Source organism: Vulpes lagopus, chromosome 10 (genome assembly GCF_018345385.1).
Source record: "Vulpes lagopus strain Blue_001 chromosome 10, ASM1834538v1, whole genome shotgun sequence".
NCBI lineage: Eukaryota > Metazoa > Chordata > Mammalia > Carnivora > Canidae > Vulpes > Vulpes lagopus.
This window is the reverse complement of record NC_054833.1, coordinates 95,160,801-95,178,484: the sequence shown is the minus strand read 5'-3', so window position 1 is coordinate 95,178,484 and position 17,684 is coordinate 95,160,801. Positions and strand designations below refer to the sequence as shown.

Sequence of the window (17,684 nt, the reverse complement as noted above, 5' to 3'; positions counted from 1 at the left end):
TGGTGCACATTTTATTTTGCACATTGTATTTCCAGAATCTGATTGTCCCAGCTATGATTAGGGAGTTATGTGTGGTCTGTCAACTAGTGCGAGGGAGACAGATATGACACATGGCCACCAAGGCCTGTTTCTCTACATCAATGATCCTTCCTCGAGAATGGGGCAGCGGTGGGCTGCTTAGAAGTCTTTTCCAACAGAGGAACAAAGGCAAGTGACTGCTGTGTGGTACAGAAATGAGCACATGTACGAATGCTTCAAGTAGGAGTAACTACAGGAGCTAGGGATTTATGGAAGACTTCCTGGAGAAGGCTCAGCTGGCAGGGGAAGAGGGTCAGAGGCGAGCAGAAGCTCTTCCCATTGCACAAGAGGGAGGGGATTCAGGCGACATTCTGTCTGAGTCTTTTACCTTGCAAAGGAGGCAGCTTTGACTGTCTGTTGTTTGGTTTTTGTTATAGGGGTCATCGAAAAGCAATACTGTTGATCACAGAAAAGAAATATCCCAAAATATGATAGGCCAGTGGACTTTTCATCTTAAGAGTTGCTTGTAAGGAAGAAAACTTGGAAACACCTCAATGAGTGGCCATCCAGTAGGGTGGCGGGTCCAGATAGTTGGCTCAAATACAGGTGTGAAAAAGAACAGACACACCCATAAGCCCGGGACGGCCGTGATAGAGCAGAAAAACTTGCACAGCTGTGTGGATGGTATCATTTATTTAAACATGCGTGCGAAAAATAAATAAATAAATAAACATGCGTGCGTTTAAAGTGTGTGCGTGTGCACACGCGCATACATGAGATGTGTATGAAAAGGAGACAACTAGTAATGATAGTTGCCTCTCAGAGATGAGGCTGGGGGAAGGTGGAGGACAGTCTTCGTCTTCACCTTCTGCTCTAGAAATGACAGTATTGTTTCTATCTTCCTTACAATAACTGCATATTTCTCCAATAATAAAAACATGTGTTAATAGCAGCCATAAGTTTGCCAGAAAATTGAGACTTTGGGAATATCTCATCCCAAACCATGCAATCTATGTCCTTAATTGTCTAATCGATTTTCTACTAGGTTAATCAATCTATTTCTCATTGCAGTCATAAAGTTTTATTTACTTCAGGAGACGGGAATTGGCTGGTTCATTTTTTAAGATTATTTATAAAATTTGTTAAATTACAAGAGAGTTAAGCCAATGCATCCTTCCTTTGAGCTATCATAAGAATTTGTACATGTCTCTGCTTAGCTCTGACTTTACTTTGTTGCTGTTATTCCAGACTATGTTTGTGCTTGACTCAAACTTCTCTCAGCTTCTTGAAGAAATGACCCTGTTTTCCATCCCTATATCCCCAGCACCCAGCACAATATTTAGACTAGATGTTTAATAACTTCCAGTTAAATGGACGTAAAAACTAATGAAGGAAAAAATAGAATAACTCTCTCTGGTCCAAAAAAATATTTCTATGGAGGGGAAATGGAAAAATAATGTATGCATGAGATGACTGGAATGCTGTTGTGAAGAACCTATTGTGATACCGTAGGGTGATACAATAGCTCTCACACTTTCTTGCAAATAACCAGATAATTGATCACAGCATTAGTTGCAATATTAGTCAAAACTCCCTTGTTGCTACTCATGGATATTTAATTTAGATGTCTTAGGGAAAGGAGAAATTTATTAGCTCCTAGAACCTACAAAATATGAGGGGGAAATTCTGCCCTCAAGGATCACTATTAAATGACTCGAATAAAGTTGAAAGAACTCTGTGTCTACCTCTGGGTGGTTCTGTGTTGTCTTCTTCCTCATGCTGACTTTTTCTGTATGCTTGCAAATGGCCACTACCGGCTCCAGATTTGTGTCCAACCACCTCCAAGTCCAACAGGAAGAGAACTCCTTTTACCTAAGCGTATTAAAAGAAGTATGTCCTGGAACTGAGTTTCAGTCCTGGGTAGCCTAACTTGGTTTACATGTTCATCATAAGATCATGGGAATGGGAGATCCTGATTGTCCAGGCCTGAGCCACATGACCATCTCTCCATCACAGATAGAGTCAACCCTACCTGAATTCCACCTATGCTGAGAGTGAGGAAGGGGTAAGGCCCCCAAAGGAATGATGGCACAGGTCCAAGGGGAAGAAGGAGTGGACACTGGGAAAGCAGAGCAGCACGTGTCCACTACAGTTGTGTTTGAAGCTCTCCTGTGAGGTGTGTCCACAGTAAACTGCACTGCATGTTAGGGCAGGGCAATGCGGGGAGGGATTCACAGCCATGTTAGATAGTGATCCCAAAACAATGCTCAACCCCTAATGTGCTTCATGGGGTCAACTGTTCTTTAGGGAGAAGCCATGCCCTAAACTAAATGTTATGGCAGGACTGATAGGAAAATTGGTCAGGTCTTCTAGGTAAACAGTACTGAAATACAAATACAGGTCACTCGTGAACAACACTGATTTGCACGGTGTGGATTATACATGGATTTCTTTCAGTAACTATAGTACAACACTAAGTATGCATCTTCTCTTCCTTATGATTCTCTTAATAACATTTTCTTTTTTCTAGCCTACTTTATGGTAAGAATACAGTATGTTATATGACATATAAAATATGTAATGGATTATTTATGTTATCAGTAAGGCTTCCAATCAATAGGAGGCTACTGCTAGTTAGCTTTTTGGGGAGTCAAGTTACATGCATTTTCAACAGCATGGGAGTTGGGCACCCCTTACCCCTGCATTGTTCAATGGTCAACTATAAAGAACATTAAAATGTTTGTACTCTTTGACTTAGTTCTTGGAATCTATCATTCAAAAAATAAATAGTCAAAGTATATTGAAATCTTCTTGAATAAAGATGTTCACCACAGTGTTATTTGAAATTGTCAAAAAATTTTAAATACTAGAAATAACCTAAAGTTCTAATAATAGAATATGATGAAGTAAATTATAAATTATGCATATGATTATATTTTATGCAACCGTTAAAATGATGTTAGGGAATAATATTGGTAAGTAACACTACATGGGGAAAACGACTATTGAGTTTGCCAAGATCCCATCAATATCAGAAAAACTCATATGATTTCTCATTTTTATGACTCAATACTTCCAAAATCATGTAATGTTTTATTAGAATAGTAGAAATATTGTACAAGAAATTAGACCTGCCTGATGGTTATATGTCCAGAGACGCTCAGGAAAGATTTTGAAAATGGAACCAATTTATTGGTTTCATACAGTCCAGCTGCAGAATTTATGGCAAATAGTAAATCCGATCCAACTTGTGGGTGATGATAAGCAGAAAGTCACTAACATTAAGCTGATGATTTTCCAGCTTTGGCTTGAGAGTAGATGGAACTGAACTGGGCACAGCCAGAATCACCCGGAGCTAGATGCAGCATTAAATTCTGTTTGTACTCAACAGTTGGAGAATTGTGTGACCTTCCATCCCCATGAAGCTCACAATACATACATGTATCAAATCATCATATGTACACCTTAAACTCACACAATATTATATGTTGACTATATTTCAATAGAGCTGGGGAGTGGAAAATATTGTGAAAAATCCTGTCCGAGGAGTGTATCAGCATCCCACTCCTACTCTCAAATTTAAGAGTTTAGAGCCTTCCAAAACATACAACAGAACTCCTCCTCCTTAAGTTAGTAGCTCAGTAGCTCTTAGTTAAGAAACAACCAATTAAAGATGCCCTAGGGAGACAACTACCCTTTAAAAATACTGGAAAGTTTTGGGGACAGCTAGCATTGAGCTATTAAAATTTACCATGTAAATTTTTGGCTTTAGAAGGAAATTCTAGATCCCCACTGTGTTTTTGTTTTTTGCTTCCCGTGCTATTTCTTAATTATTGGTTGGTATAAGCAATAGCCTTTGAAGCTGTCATACCGGCAGGACTATTTACAATGGGTAGGACTGTTTATTTTTGTTATTGAAGGTGATTCAACTTGAACTCTGTGAGTGATTAAGAAAACACTCTAAAATGGTTTAAGTAAATAAGGAAAATTAATGCCATAATTAGCTAAAAAGTCCATAGGCAATAGCATGTTCACTTCAGGCATGGCATGATAAAGTGACCCAATGCAATCACTGGAAAACATTTCTTTTTCTCCAGAGTTCAAGTCTAAGTTCTATCAGAAGATTGGCTTCATTCTCAGATGGACTTCCTCACCCCATCCTAACTGTGGTCATGGGATAGCTCCCAGGCCAAATGCTTCCAGGCTCTTACCACAGGGACACATAGCTTCCTTCTCCCAGATGTCAAACACAGGTCCTGAGCCTGGAAGCATCACCATGCCCCTGGAATGGCATACACTTACTTTCTTCTTCCAATTAGGGCTTGTCCCAAAAATTGGCTGGGTAGAGGTTGGGGAATGGCAATCCAACCCAAACCACATGGGCAAAGAATAAGTGTTGGGCAGATCCCCGAAGGAAATGTGGGGTGCTGCCTTACCAGGAGAATGGGGTGCTTTTGCCCAAGACAAGCAAATCCATCCCAAAAGACAATTTAAAGGCAGGAGTTGCTATTTATGAGTCTTGGGATCAAGACCATTTGGTTAGTTGTTTTGAATGTTTAAACATGGTAGCAGAATAGCTGTCAAAATATTCATGGATTAAAATGCGTTTTCCAAATTTAACGTAATGTGAAAGACAAAATGACTACAAATAACATGAAAGAAATGACTCTAAACCTCAGTTGGGATTTTTTTTTTACCTGTAAAATGGGAACCATTAATGCACCTTAACACACTTGTTGAGAAGATTAGGTACAAAATCCAGTATCCAATGCCTGGCTATCAGGTTGTTCAGTAAATGTGAGTTCCTAGAGCTGCCATTTTGTCCCAATCTCATCATCATCCTTGACCTCCAATATAGATCAGTTTCATGAAATCACTGTGAAATGACGTAAATGGGTGTATACATCAAATATTCATTGTATGCCCAAAGCCTGAAACAGTCCAGAATGTACTGAATGCCCCTTTAAATAAGGACAGAAAATAGATTCCATCCCAACAACTGTGGCCAGTCTATGAATCGTGACAGTCTTGTATTGGAGAAATTCCTAAGGCACAGTTATGCAAAACAGGTGCAAGCTCTGTTGGTGTGAGATGCCTGCCCTAATGGAGGAGGGCATGGAGCAGCCCTCGTGACACCTATCCCACGTGGCAGCCCAAAACTAAATCCCATCTTGTCTGTTGTGTTTTTGCTGTACAGACTCTGGAAAATCCCAAGTATGAGTTGATCATCGAGGCTCAAGACATGGCTGGACTGGATGTTGGATTAACAGGCACGGCCACAGCGACAATCATGATCGATGACAAAAATGATCACTCTCCGAAATTCACCAAGAAAGAGGTAAACGCCCACCGCCCACCACCTCTGCTGGTCACAGCTCTGATTGCTGATCAGCATTAATTCCATGTACTGCAGTCGCTGCTAGCTCCCAGTTTGCAAAACAAAACACTCCTTGTGGGAGAGGGGGTGTTGTTTTGCTCTTTCATATTTTTTCTCTTTTGTATCTTTTGTGTGTATGTAAAGCTGAAAAGAGCATTGTGAGAACAAAAGCACTGAATCTTGTTAAAGTCCATAAGAAAATAACTTTTAATGCCAAAGTGCCATTTTCATAGTTTTATGGGTGTTATTTAGCGCTGAGTTATATGAGTCCCATTGTGATTTTAGCATAACAATAAGTATTTTTTTCAGCAAGTACAGATTGAGAGGCCAGACGGAACAGCAGTGAGAAGGTAAAGCAGATTTTCTCGGCAATAACAAGGTGGCCCAGGAGCTTATAAATAACAACCAAGTTAGCTTGTCCAGAAGAGCCATTATTTATTCTTGGCTCTTGTGCTTTTATGATTATGGATCATGTTTGCTGGTCCCCATTTATTCCAATGGAGCAATGTTTTGGAATGGGCTGAGTACACAAAATTACATTCAGTTTCTGAATTTGTATCCAAACTAGGAAGTTATTTGCACCATGCATCTGATGGAAATATGCTAATGCCATGGTTTCTTTGTGACGTCCCTGCCAGAGCTAAGGATTTGACACCCCTCTTACTGACCAAGAGCATAGAATCAGTAAAGATAGCCTTTGTCATTGGCTGAGCCTTTGCTGTGCATCCAACAACAATGGGGCTCTCCACCTTTGATTCGTTGCCTCATTTGACCGTGTGAGGTTGGTTTCATTAACCACTTTTTACCAATAAGGGAGCTATTTTCAGCTCAAAGAATCTGGATAACTGCTCCAAGGTCATGGAAAGAATAAGCGACAGAAATGGGATGTGAACACAGCTACCAGTGAGCCATGCCACTAACTGCAGTGTTGTGCTTCCTTATCTATGGCTGATGTTTTCTACCCTCCCTCCCTAACATTCAGAAAAAAGCCTGTCTGGATTTGCAGTTGCCCCACCCCTCTGTCAAGAGTCCCAGGGCTACTCCAGATGGCTCAAGAGCGGTGGGTACTCTGGCTCCCCAGTGCCCTCTCCATCCCAGCAGCCCTGCCTGTGTGACTCATCCAGGGTTGGAAACCCACCCCCTTTCCCAGGGAGCTCTTGGGCACTCAGGATTCCAACCTCAACATGGCAGAGGCCAAAGTAGCTGATATGGCCTCATTCTTTTGTTTCCCATGACACATTCCTATGACTGCTAAAACAGATTTTTCACTGTTCCCGGGTTACCCAAATTGGTATCCAAAAAACTAGTTCCACAAGTTACATGATTGTGGAGCAAGGGAAGACTTCAGGGTCAGCTAGATGGGGGAACACTGAGTTGAATAGCAAAAAGATTTCTTTTGGTGAAGCACTTCCAGAAGCCTTTCAAATGCTTGGCTTCTCTAAGAGGGGCAGGTATAGTCTATAGGGTTTTTTAGACATCTTTGGCCCTGGGAATAACTTTTCCTGGGTCATCTCATCATGGCTCACTGAGCTGGTGTCCCATGGGATATTCACTGGGGATACTGGTTTACCTACAAAATTTCTATTTCCAAAGCTATTTCCAAAAAAGTGCTAAAGGGTATATTCAATATACACATAGTAATGAAAATTAAAATTGCATAACCCCAATATAAAATAAGAAGACATATCAATGTTACCAGGCGTGTGGGACTAATTAGTTACTTCAGTGCAGCTCTATCTATCTTCTGTGACTCAGGAAAAAATAAGTGTGTACCTAGTCACAAACCAAATACCATGAGTGAGAGATTTGTGTTGTTGTTAATACCACTGACTTCAAGGAAAAACTTAACATAGATCTGAAGTAAAGAGTAAGAGGCACTGAGCAGCGTCATGGAAAATGTATTCACCTGTGGGTATTGGCAAAGGCACAGAACTTCTCTTCAAATGGACATTGGACAGAAGACTTGAGATTCCCACAGGGCAAAGGTGATGTCTTAGCTCATATAGAGATATAAGAAATAAAACTAGAGGAATACATCAAACTCTCCGTATTGGATATTAGATGTCCCCAAATGGTCTTTGTCCAATGATGGACAAATTAAATTCACAGTTAGATTTTCTATCATATTCCTAAAAGGCTGATTTCTTTGTTGTTGAAAAGGGATTCATACATTTTGGATGCCAGAATTGCCAGCGGTAGTATATAACACAGAGGGCAAGAGATGGCTCTAGAACCAGAACTGGATTCAAATCCCATCATGGATATGAGAATATCAATCATCTATATTCTGATTTATTCACCTATTGATGCGGCTGACAATAAAACCTACCTCATTAGGTTCTTAGGAACATGAAATGAGCTGGTGATGAAAAGCGTTTAGAGAGTGCTGGTCACTAACTGTTCTCTAGTGTGTTCGTGATGAGAACAGTGGGGATGAGGAAGGTGATGATGTGGACAGTGGTGGGATGAAAGCAGTGATGAAGAAGATGGTGGTGAGCAAGATGATGATATGATGATGATAATATTTCTAAAATTAAAAGGTCAACTGACATTCTTAATCAAAAGAGGCATCTCTTCCCCATGTTGAAAGGCTGCTGTTTTCCTCTAATGTGATCTATGAACCTGATTAATTAAGCACTTTGAAATCAATGGTTAAGAACCTAGAGTTCAAGGGGAGAAGAAATTCTGGAGGAGAGATAGTAGAATCAGTAAAATGCATCACTATGAACAGAAGCAAAACAGGCCAAGACACATCTGCTAAGGGGGGATGGAGAACACCAGAAGAGAACTCAGCCCAGTGCAGTGGTCTCTGGGATGTGGAAAAGATAGGACAATAGGATACACAAGGAACAGAGAGGAAACATGGCACTTAGGATCTTGAAGCTGAAATAGTGTTTAGAGACAAAAGTCAAGGTTTAATCATCCCAGGATGGAAATAGTAGTCGTTTTGATTTGAGGATGTTTAGAAAAATTATCCAAGAAGATGTTGTCTTATATAAGTTTCTATATCTATATTAGAACATTTCTTTGGAAGTTCATAGGAATGTATGGTTGTTTTGTTGGTTTGTTTGTTTTCATTCTTTTTTGACGTGGTCTTCCATCTGTAAAGATATTAATTTTGCTATCTGTTTGAAAGAAGTTATATGTGACCACAAATAACAGAGTCTGGAAATAACACTGTGTTAAATGAGGTAGAGGTATGGTTTCTTTCACCTAAAAGTGTGTAGGTAGACAGCCCCCAGATCAGTGTGTGAAGCCATGACATCCTCAGTTTCCCAGATTCCTCTTATCTTTCTTCTCTACCTTCTCTGAGGATGGCTCCTAGTACAATAGGGTCACTGCAGCACCAGCCATTATGTCCGTATAATAGGAAGAAAGAAAAAGGAAATGAGAAGGGCAAAGAAGGACCTGCCACCTAAGTAAATGTCATTTGAAGAGCTTCCCCAGAAACCCACACGACTTTTGCTTGCATCTCTTTAGCCTCCCTTATCTGTAAGGGAGCCTGAGAACTCCATCTTTAGTTGGCATGTTGCTGCTGTGGACAGTATAGGAGTTGTTACTGAGGAAGGAGATATTTTAAAGGTTATTTTTAAAGTAAATTCTCAATGCAAAGTCAGCTCATCTGTTTTTTCCATTGTGTTTATTTACATGGACTATAAGCTTGCTGAGGGGCAAGGCCCCATCTCTCTTACTTTTGGTCATGGTCCTAGGAAGCACTCAATAATTCAGGATTTGCTAAAAATGCTTCCTGAAGATAATCTTAACATTAAAACTGTGTCACTGGATATGATAGCCAAAGTCATACTTAAACTTATTGTTGATATATGAAATCAATTTTTAATCATTGACTTTCATGAAATTTGTATTTGAAGCTCTTATCTCCCTGTAGAGAGTCATATGTGAGCTTTCCTAATAGATTTTACATAATAATTCAACTAAATGTTAGTTTCAGACTTTGAGTTTTTCTTCATTTTTCCAATATTCAGGTTTTACGTTAATATTCAGGTTTTACCTTAATATGGTGATTGGTGATTTAAACTTAATAACTTAGGATTTTTTTTTTTTTTTTGGCTATTTGATGAATTCTAAGGGAACTTTTGCTATGTTTGAACTATCACATTACAACATTTGTAATAAAAATGGCATAATACTTAAAGGTCCTGTCCTCCAGCTGGCAGATGAGAGATGAGTAAACACTGTGGTTTAGAGGGGTGAAGGTAAATGGCACGAGCATGTAGCCAGGAAGCTGAAACTGAGCCATGGGCAGATGCTCGCATGGGTTATCAAGTGGGTGTGGAGGACCAGTCTTCAATCCCTAAAAACCAGTGTTGGATCTTCAGAAATTTTGATGCCTTGGGAATCTTATTTTTCTTTGGACTCTTTAATACAAATATTTTCTTCATTAACTGGCTAATCCACCCTGTAATGCCTTTACTTTTACATGTTTGACATCAAACTCTGTTGTCTCTAATAATTATGTAATATCACTTCTAGAAACAGAACAAAAAGCCTAGGCCTTCCCCTGGTAGTGTTGATAGAAACTTGCTCTGTATTATTGAGATTTTAGAAACACATTTTTTTCACCTTCACAACAGATTTCATCATGGAAAACTCATGTAAATTTTGATAAGTGTTAAATTTGAGAAAATCTCTATCAGGTTTCTCATTAAAGTGTGTATACATACACACACATAATTATATAGGATATATGTAGCTATGCAATTTCAAATGCTCTTGTGTAAGTTGACGACACTTGTTAATCATGTCATCCATGGGGGTCATTCATATCCTTATTCTAAGGGCATATTAAGAGTTTTATACTATCTTTATTAGTGTTGACATGGCAGGTAAAATCACAAGAAATGTAAGTCTTTTACCAATGTGTCCATCATGATTCAATCCTCTTCATTAGTTGGCTTATCAGGCAATCAAGGAGCTATTTTCTTTCTTGTGTTAGAAATTTACTTTTTCTGGAGCACCTGAGTGGTTCAGTCAGTTAAGTGCCTGCCTTCAGCTCAGGTCATGATGCCAGTATCCTGGGATCGAGCACCATGTTGGGCTCCCTGCTCAGCGAGGAGTCTACTTATCCCTCCCTCTGCTCTTGTGCTCTTGCTCATTCTCTCTCTCTCTTTCAAATAAATAAATAAATAAAATCTTTCTTTAAAAATTTACTTTTTCCTCTTAATGAATAATCTGATGCCGAATGATGTCAGGATAACATCTATTTATTTCATTCCTTAACTTTGCCACTTCTGCTTCACATTCCATTAAGTATTTTTAATAACTTTTTAAAGATATAATTCATGTACCATAAAGTTCACCCTTTTATAATGTAAAATCATTGGTTTTTAGTAGACTTACAAAGTTGTGCAGCCATCACCACTATCTAATTCCAGAACACTCAGTCACCCCAAAGAAACCTCATGCCCATTAGCAGTCATTCCCTGTCCACATTTCCCCACAACCCCTAGGAACTACTCATCTTCCTTGTATTTTTATGGACTTGCTTATACTGGACATTTCATATAAATGGAGTCATGCGATATGTGGCCTTTTGTGAGTTGCTCCTTTAACCTATGTTTTCAGGCTTCCTCCACATTGTACCATGTATCAAAACATCATTCCTTTTTATGGCTGAATAATATTCTATGGATTTACAGTATTTTGTTTATCCGTACATCCACTGATGGACATTTGGTCTGCTTCCATTTTTTTGACTGTTGTGAATAATTCTGCTATGAACATTCACTAAATTTTTATCTGAACTTTCTCTCAATTCCCTAATATTGAGCAATATCCCCTACAATATTGCTACAAATTAGGAGTTTATAATTGCTTACTTATTTTAACAAAATATTCCAAAATGTCTTTCTAAATTGCAAGTTACCCAAGTTTTATGGCCTTTTTAAAAATTAACATATAATTTTATACAAAAAAAGTACACAACTACTGAGTGATTTTATGATTCACGAGTTAAACATGAAATCCAAATCAAGAAATAGGACATGATCAGCAGCTCAGAAACCTCTAAAACCCCTCGCAGTCACCACTGCCTAAGTGTGTGTTGCTTAATTCCACATACTTGGAATTTATTTTTTTTTAAGATTTTATTTATTTATTCATGAGAGACACACACAGAGAGAGGCAGAGACACAGGCACAGCGAGAAGCAAGCTCCACGCAGGGAGCCTGACATGGGACTCGATCTGGGGACTGCGGGATCACACCCTGGGCTGAAGTCGGTGCTAAACCGCTGGGCACCGGGGCTGCCCTATACTTGGAATTTATTGACATCTAGTTTAATTCCACTGTGGTTGGAGAACATACTGATATGGTTATAGTCCTTTGCTATTTATTAAGACTTGTTTTACAACCCAGAATATGATCGGTTTTGATAAATAGCCCACATGCACATGAAAACATTGTGAAATCTACAGTTAACATTTTTGTTCAAATCCTCTGCATATTTTGTTAATCTTTTATTCTATCAGTTACTGAAAGAGTAAATATTATATCTATGATTGTAGCTATATCTATTTCTCCTGTTAGTTGTATCAAATTTTCCTTTGACTATTTGAAGCTATTATTAAGTGCATACAAATTTAAAATTGTTCTCTCTTCCTGATGTTTTGATTTTTTATTATTACAAAACTTACTCTCTACTTATGGAAATGCTTTTTGCTTTAACACTTACCTCATCTAGTATTAGAATAAGTACTATAGCTTTCTTAAGGTTAGTGTCATTATGCTCTATTTTTTCCATCCTTTCTTCTCTCAAGTTTTCTGTAATCTTATGTTAAAGTGCATATCTTTTTTAAAAATAAAGATTTTATTTATTTATTTATTCATGAGAGACACAGAGAGAGAGGCAGAGACATAGACAAAGGGAGAAGCAGGCTCTTCACAGGGAACCCAGTGTGGGACTCGATCCCCGGATCTCAGATCACACCCTGAGTGGAAGGCAGATGTGCTCAAAAGCTGAGCCACCCAAGTATCCCTTAAAGTTCATTTCTTATAAGCAATGTATATTTGGGTTTTTATTTTATTTTATCAGCTCTGATAATCCTAGTCTTTTTACTTGGATTATTTTTTCAATTTACATGTAATGACAAGACCATATATTTGCGTTGAAATCTACTAATCCTAATATTTATTTCCTATCTGAGCACCTTCATATAGTTCTTCTCTCATTTCTCACCTCTTTCTTAATTAATCCAGCACTTTTTATCATTTCATATTCTGCTATAACATTATATTGCATTTTCATATTCGTGTACTAATTTCTGAGAAATTGAAATATATATCCTTGGCTTACAGAACCTAATATAAATTAGCATTTTAACCACTTCCTGGATTCTCCGAGGACCTCAGAATGTTTGAACTCCCTTTATCCCACTCCTATCTTTTGAGATATTATTGTCATGTTTGAATTCTATACATATTATACAATTTACAAAAATATTATTTAGTTAATAAGCATCCACTTATTTACCCTGTATATTATTACTTGTTCTTTCATGTTTCTGTGCTTCCACATGGGATAATTTTCCTTCTGATTAAAGAATTCCCTTTTATTTTAAAAATAGTGTAGGTCTATTGCTGGCAAATTCTCTCATATATTATTATCACCTTTTTTACCTGAATTTTTTTTATATTTATTTTCACTGGATGCAGAATCTCAGTTGATAATTATTTTCTTGTAACACTTTAAGGGGGCTGTTTCATTGAATTCTGACATCAGCTGATGTTTGGGGTCAGCTTTCAGGATTACTGTCTTCTCCAATGACAGAAATGTAGCTCTTTCCTCTGGCTGCTTTTCATAACATTTCTCTGCCTTTTCTTTTCAACAATTTTACCATGGCATGCTGAGGTATGGTTTAACTTGTATTTATCATACTTGTTCTCTAAGCATTTCACTTCATAACATAACTTCAAATACTTCTTTTGACCCATTTTTCTCTCCTTTTTCTTAGACTCTAATTACATATATATATTCTTTGCTTCTGTTGACTTGTTTTCCAGTTCACCAATTCTCTCTTCTGCTGTGTCAAATTTTTCATACCCATCCATCAAGTTCTTAATTCCACCTATTGTACTTTAAATATAATTTCTTTTTTTTTTTTTTTAATTTTTTTTTTTTTTTTTTTTTTTTTATGATAGTCACACAGAGAGCGAGAGAGAGGCAGAGACACAGGCAGAGGGAGAAGCAGGCTCCATGCACCGGGAGCCTGACATGGGATTCGATCCTGGGTCTCCGGGATCGCGCCCTGGGCCAAAGGCAGGCGCCAAACCGCTGCGCCACCCAGGGATCCCTGTACTTTAAATATAATTTCTATGAATTTATTTTATAGAGTAATATTCTCTGCTGCAATTTTCCAGTTTGTCTATTTTTTAAATATTTTACTCAGAGTTACCTTAAATTTAATGTCTGATAACCAGTATCAAGATCACTTATAAGTCTATTTCTATTTTCAGTATTTTTCACTTGATTTTTTGGACCATGTGTCCTAGTCTCTTGGCCTGCCTAGAATTTATTTTTAATGCAATTATGAAGAACGTATGTGAAAAAAATTTTAAAGTAATTTGGAATTCTGGTGTTATATTCCTCCAGAAAGGATTTACTTTTACTTCCTGAAACCAATAAGAGTAGAAAAAGATGACTTTCAATAAGTCTAGGGTTGCGTTGGTTTATTGTTGAGTTTGCCTTTTATGAGGGCTAATCTACTTCCTGGGTTCCCTTAGTCCTCAGAGGCAGCCTTTCTGGGGTTCTTACTGAAAGTCTGGTATGTTTACAAGGGCTCCTCTACCTCAGAGACCTTGAATTTCAATGGTCTTCTCAAAAGATTGCTGAAAGCTCTGCTTGGCTTCCTGACAGCTTAGCCAGTACTTCTGGTTCAGATCCTTAACTTATTGTCCCTGTGCCACTACAATTAAGAAAATGCCTTTGGGTAAAAACCCCATAGGATATTAGCCTCACTTCAGTGAGCTTCCTTCTCTGCACAAATCTGGACTGTCAAGTTCTGGCTGCCTGGATAGTTCTCCAGTGCTTTTAAATAGGTAGCAGTTTTTGTGTTATATCCATATTCTCAAGTTATTCTAGAGTTCAGGGTCGGTCTAGGAGAACTTTGCACCAATTACCATCAACAAGGAAAAAAATCTAGATCAGCTTTTTAATCTGGAGCATCAGGGAAAAGCAGTAGATGTAAATACGAAATTCATTGTGGCACAAAACATCCTCATATCTTCTCTTTTTTTTTAATTTTTTTATCCTCATATCTTCTTAAAAATATGGATTAAAGAACTATAATGAAATAGTTTCTCAGTACCCATATCTTCTCTTACTGCTGGCTTCAAAATCAACTCATGTCAGTGAAAAGTTTAAAATGTTTATGTCACCTCCTTGATATTGGTAACCAAGAAGTGACTCCAATTGCAGGAAAGTTGAGCTACATCACTAGTGGCAAGCTTCCCTTTGTGAGCCCCTCACTCTTGAGTTGACATAAATACCTGGAATTTCCTTAACTCTTGGAGCTTCATTTGTTTTTGGTTGTTTGGTGGTTAGGAAATACCTTTTTGTGCCTTCTTTTACCAAAAGTCTATTTAAAGTGAATAGATTTATCCACTCCTCCAGGGTTCCGTGCAATATAGTGACTAGTGAGTGCTTTAAATGAGACTCTCCTCCTCTACGAGTTTACTTCCTATTGGAGAGCCCTTTAAATCCAGACGTGCCTGTGTCTAAACGCTGACCATGTAATTACACATTCTGCTTGCTCAATAGAGATTAATCCAGAAAGCCAACCACATATTGCTTAGAAGATCAAACCCATTTCAATTACCTGATTACCTGACTTGAGTAGCTTTTCTGGAGGGTGGAGTCCAAGACATTTTAACAACCAGATAAACCTTTAAAGGTGATTAAATCTTATTCCAAATAGTCCATCCTCCCTCTTCCTATGAAGCTTTTAATAGCTATCATAATGAAATATAGGAGACTTTCTCTGGCAATACTGTGAAATCACCTATCTGACAGTTTTCTAAGTATCTGAAGTTTTAAATAAAACCAAACATACACCATTGGGATTTTCATCCCATGCTTTGTGTAGTGATGTGGGGAATCCCAACATGTATAGGAATAGAATATTTGGAGAAAATAGAACAGAGTAATTTCAGTGCACAGGTACCACTGACTTCCAACTATGCAAATAGTAACATCACTTCTGACTACATCTGTTCCTGGTCCATCTTCATCTGGGCCAACACCTTGCCCAAGGACTCTGGGAACTCCATCTACGGCGAATTGCATCCCCAACTTCCCATCACATAATTAATTAGGTGTTAGCTGCAAAGCAGCCAATACCCATGTCCTCCATTTATCTTCACTGAGAAAGGGTGAGTTCATTGCTTTCTTCTCCTGCATGAAGGTCATAGAAAAACATGAAATCATCAGCTGAATCTCCTAGTGTTCAAATTTCAAAAGTACTTGTAACAGCAGGTCTACAGCTGGATTTCTTGACTAAAAGAGAGTAAAGGGAAGCATTTGTACAAATATAAGTGTGCTCTATAAATAGAAGCCATCATCCAAATAGGAGTCTTCCAGCTAAGGAAAAGAGTCGTGTGTGCTTTCCTGAATTTAATTGTTCATAGACAGCAGGGTGAGAAATCTTGCATTGTTGAAAATGCCTGTGCCAATTAGAAACTATACATGATGTCAAAACATCTGGATTTTTTTAAGTGAAAAAAAAATGTAATCTGCCCCATGGCTAGTTCTTCAAGTCTCTCGTAGAGGTAGACCAGACAGCCAGATGATTTATTGCATTAATCACTCTTTTATAATTATATTCATGATGTGTTGATCCCCACCATCCTTGTGTGAACCTCTGCAAATTCCATACTTCTACTAACCCTCTGGTTATGCTCTGAGGGTCACCAGCCACTCAGTGGCAATAAAAGCAATTTTTTACTACAGCTGGCAGAGTCTCACCACTGGGCCACTCCATAGCACGGTGGTCTCTGCAGACTTCATCCATCTGCTTCTATTCAAATATAATTTCTTACACTAAGAGCAACAACTGCAAAGCTATCAAGCATATATATTTTTTAAACTCTAAGAATATAGCATCACTATACTTCCATATGCAGCTTACAGAATGAGAACTTACCGGTTTAAAAACAGAAAGCCAAGGGCAACCAAATGGCACATGTTGGAGAGTGAGATGTCCAAAGCCCCACTGCATCTGGCCACTGTTTTGTACTGAATAATGTTAGAAATAAGATCATTGGGTCTTATGTGTGGATGGTTTTAAATATCATCCACCTGGTCATCTCAGGTCACACTGAAGCCTTATTTATTCCCACCAAAATGCCAGCCTTTGCCATGTCTCAGTGCCATTGTGCATTCTGTTGCCCACTATACATTCTGTTGCTTTCTCTCTAGAATGTCTTTCTCTTCTTTTATATCTGGAAAACTCCAGTTTATCCTGCAATGCCCAAATTATAAATCCCCCAGGAATGTTGTTGCTTCATTCTTCTTGTTTCTACACACACTAGGCATCTCCCAGCACAATATTATCACATTACTGTGTAATCATGTGCACATATAGTATCTCCTTTAATATTTGGGGGCACACCCTTTTCATCATTGCCTGTAGAGTCAAGCACAGGGACAACATCAAATATTTAAGTAGAGATGAGTTTGTTATTCATGCAGCAGATACTACAGTCTGTTGTGTCTCAGCTTCTAATATGCTATTAAATATTATCCTATTCCATATTCTACATAGTGTCACATGTATAATATTCTATTATGTGTTGTATTCTAATAGGTTCATATCCTATATGTATATATTTTTTATTCTAACAGGTAATGCATAATATTGATCTGCTAATGTGCCATATAGTTAGATTATTTACTCACTTATTGTCATTCTCCCCCAAAAGAGAATGTAAACTCCACAAGAAGGGGCACATGTCTCTTTTGTTCTCTGTTCTGGCCCCAGCACCCAGCCTGGCATGCAGCATATGACCAAATAAGAAGCAAATGAGAGGATAAATTAAACATACTGGACAGCAAGCAACAGAGGCCATTGAAAAATTAAAATGTCATGTTGTTGAGGGGACTTGTGAAAGAATCTCATCCGACCCACTGAAAACCCACTGGTTTTCAAGATAAGGGATGCCGCTCAAGCTAGATAGCAGATCCCAGGCCAGTCTTGCTGCAGCACAAAATGCTGCTGCCAGTGAAGAAAATCAAGGCCCTACAGTGACACAAAAGTCATGAACATTCCTGAGGT

The 17,684-nt window shown here is 38.3% G+C and overlaps 1 protein-coding gene across 1 annotated transcript in view; it reads left to right on the top strand.

The window, feature by feature from the left end:
* CDH13 (cadherin 13) overlaps positions 1 to 17,684 on the top strand; it is a 1,001,392-nt gene that overhangs the window by 848,101 nt on the left and 135,607 nt on the right. Inside the window, exon 8 of the mRNA XM_041770316.1 lies at positions 5,216 to 5,356. Within this exon, the coding sequence (XP_041626250.1) occupies positions 5,216 to 5,356 (141 nt within the window). The remainder of the gene's footprint in view (positions 1 to 5,215; positions 5,357 to 17,684) is intronic.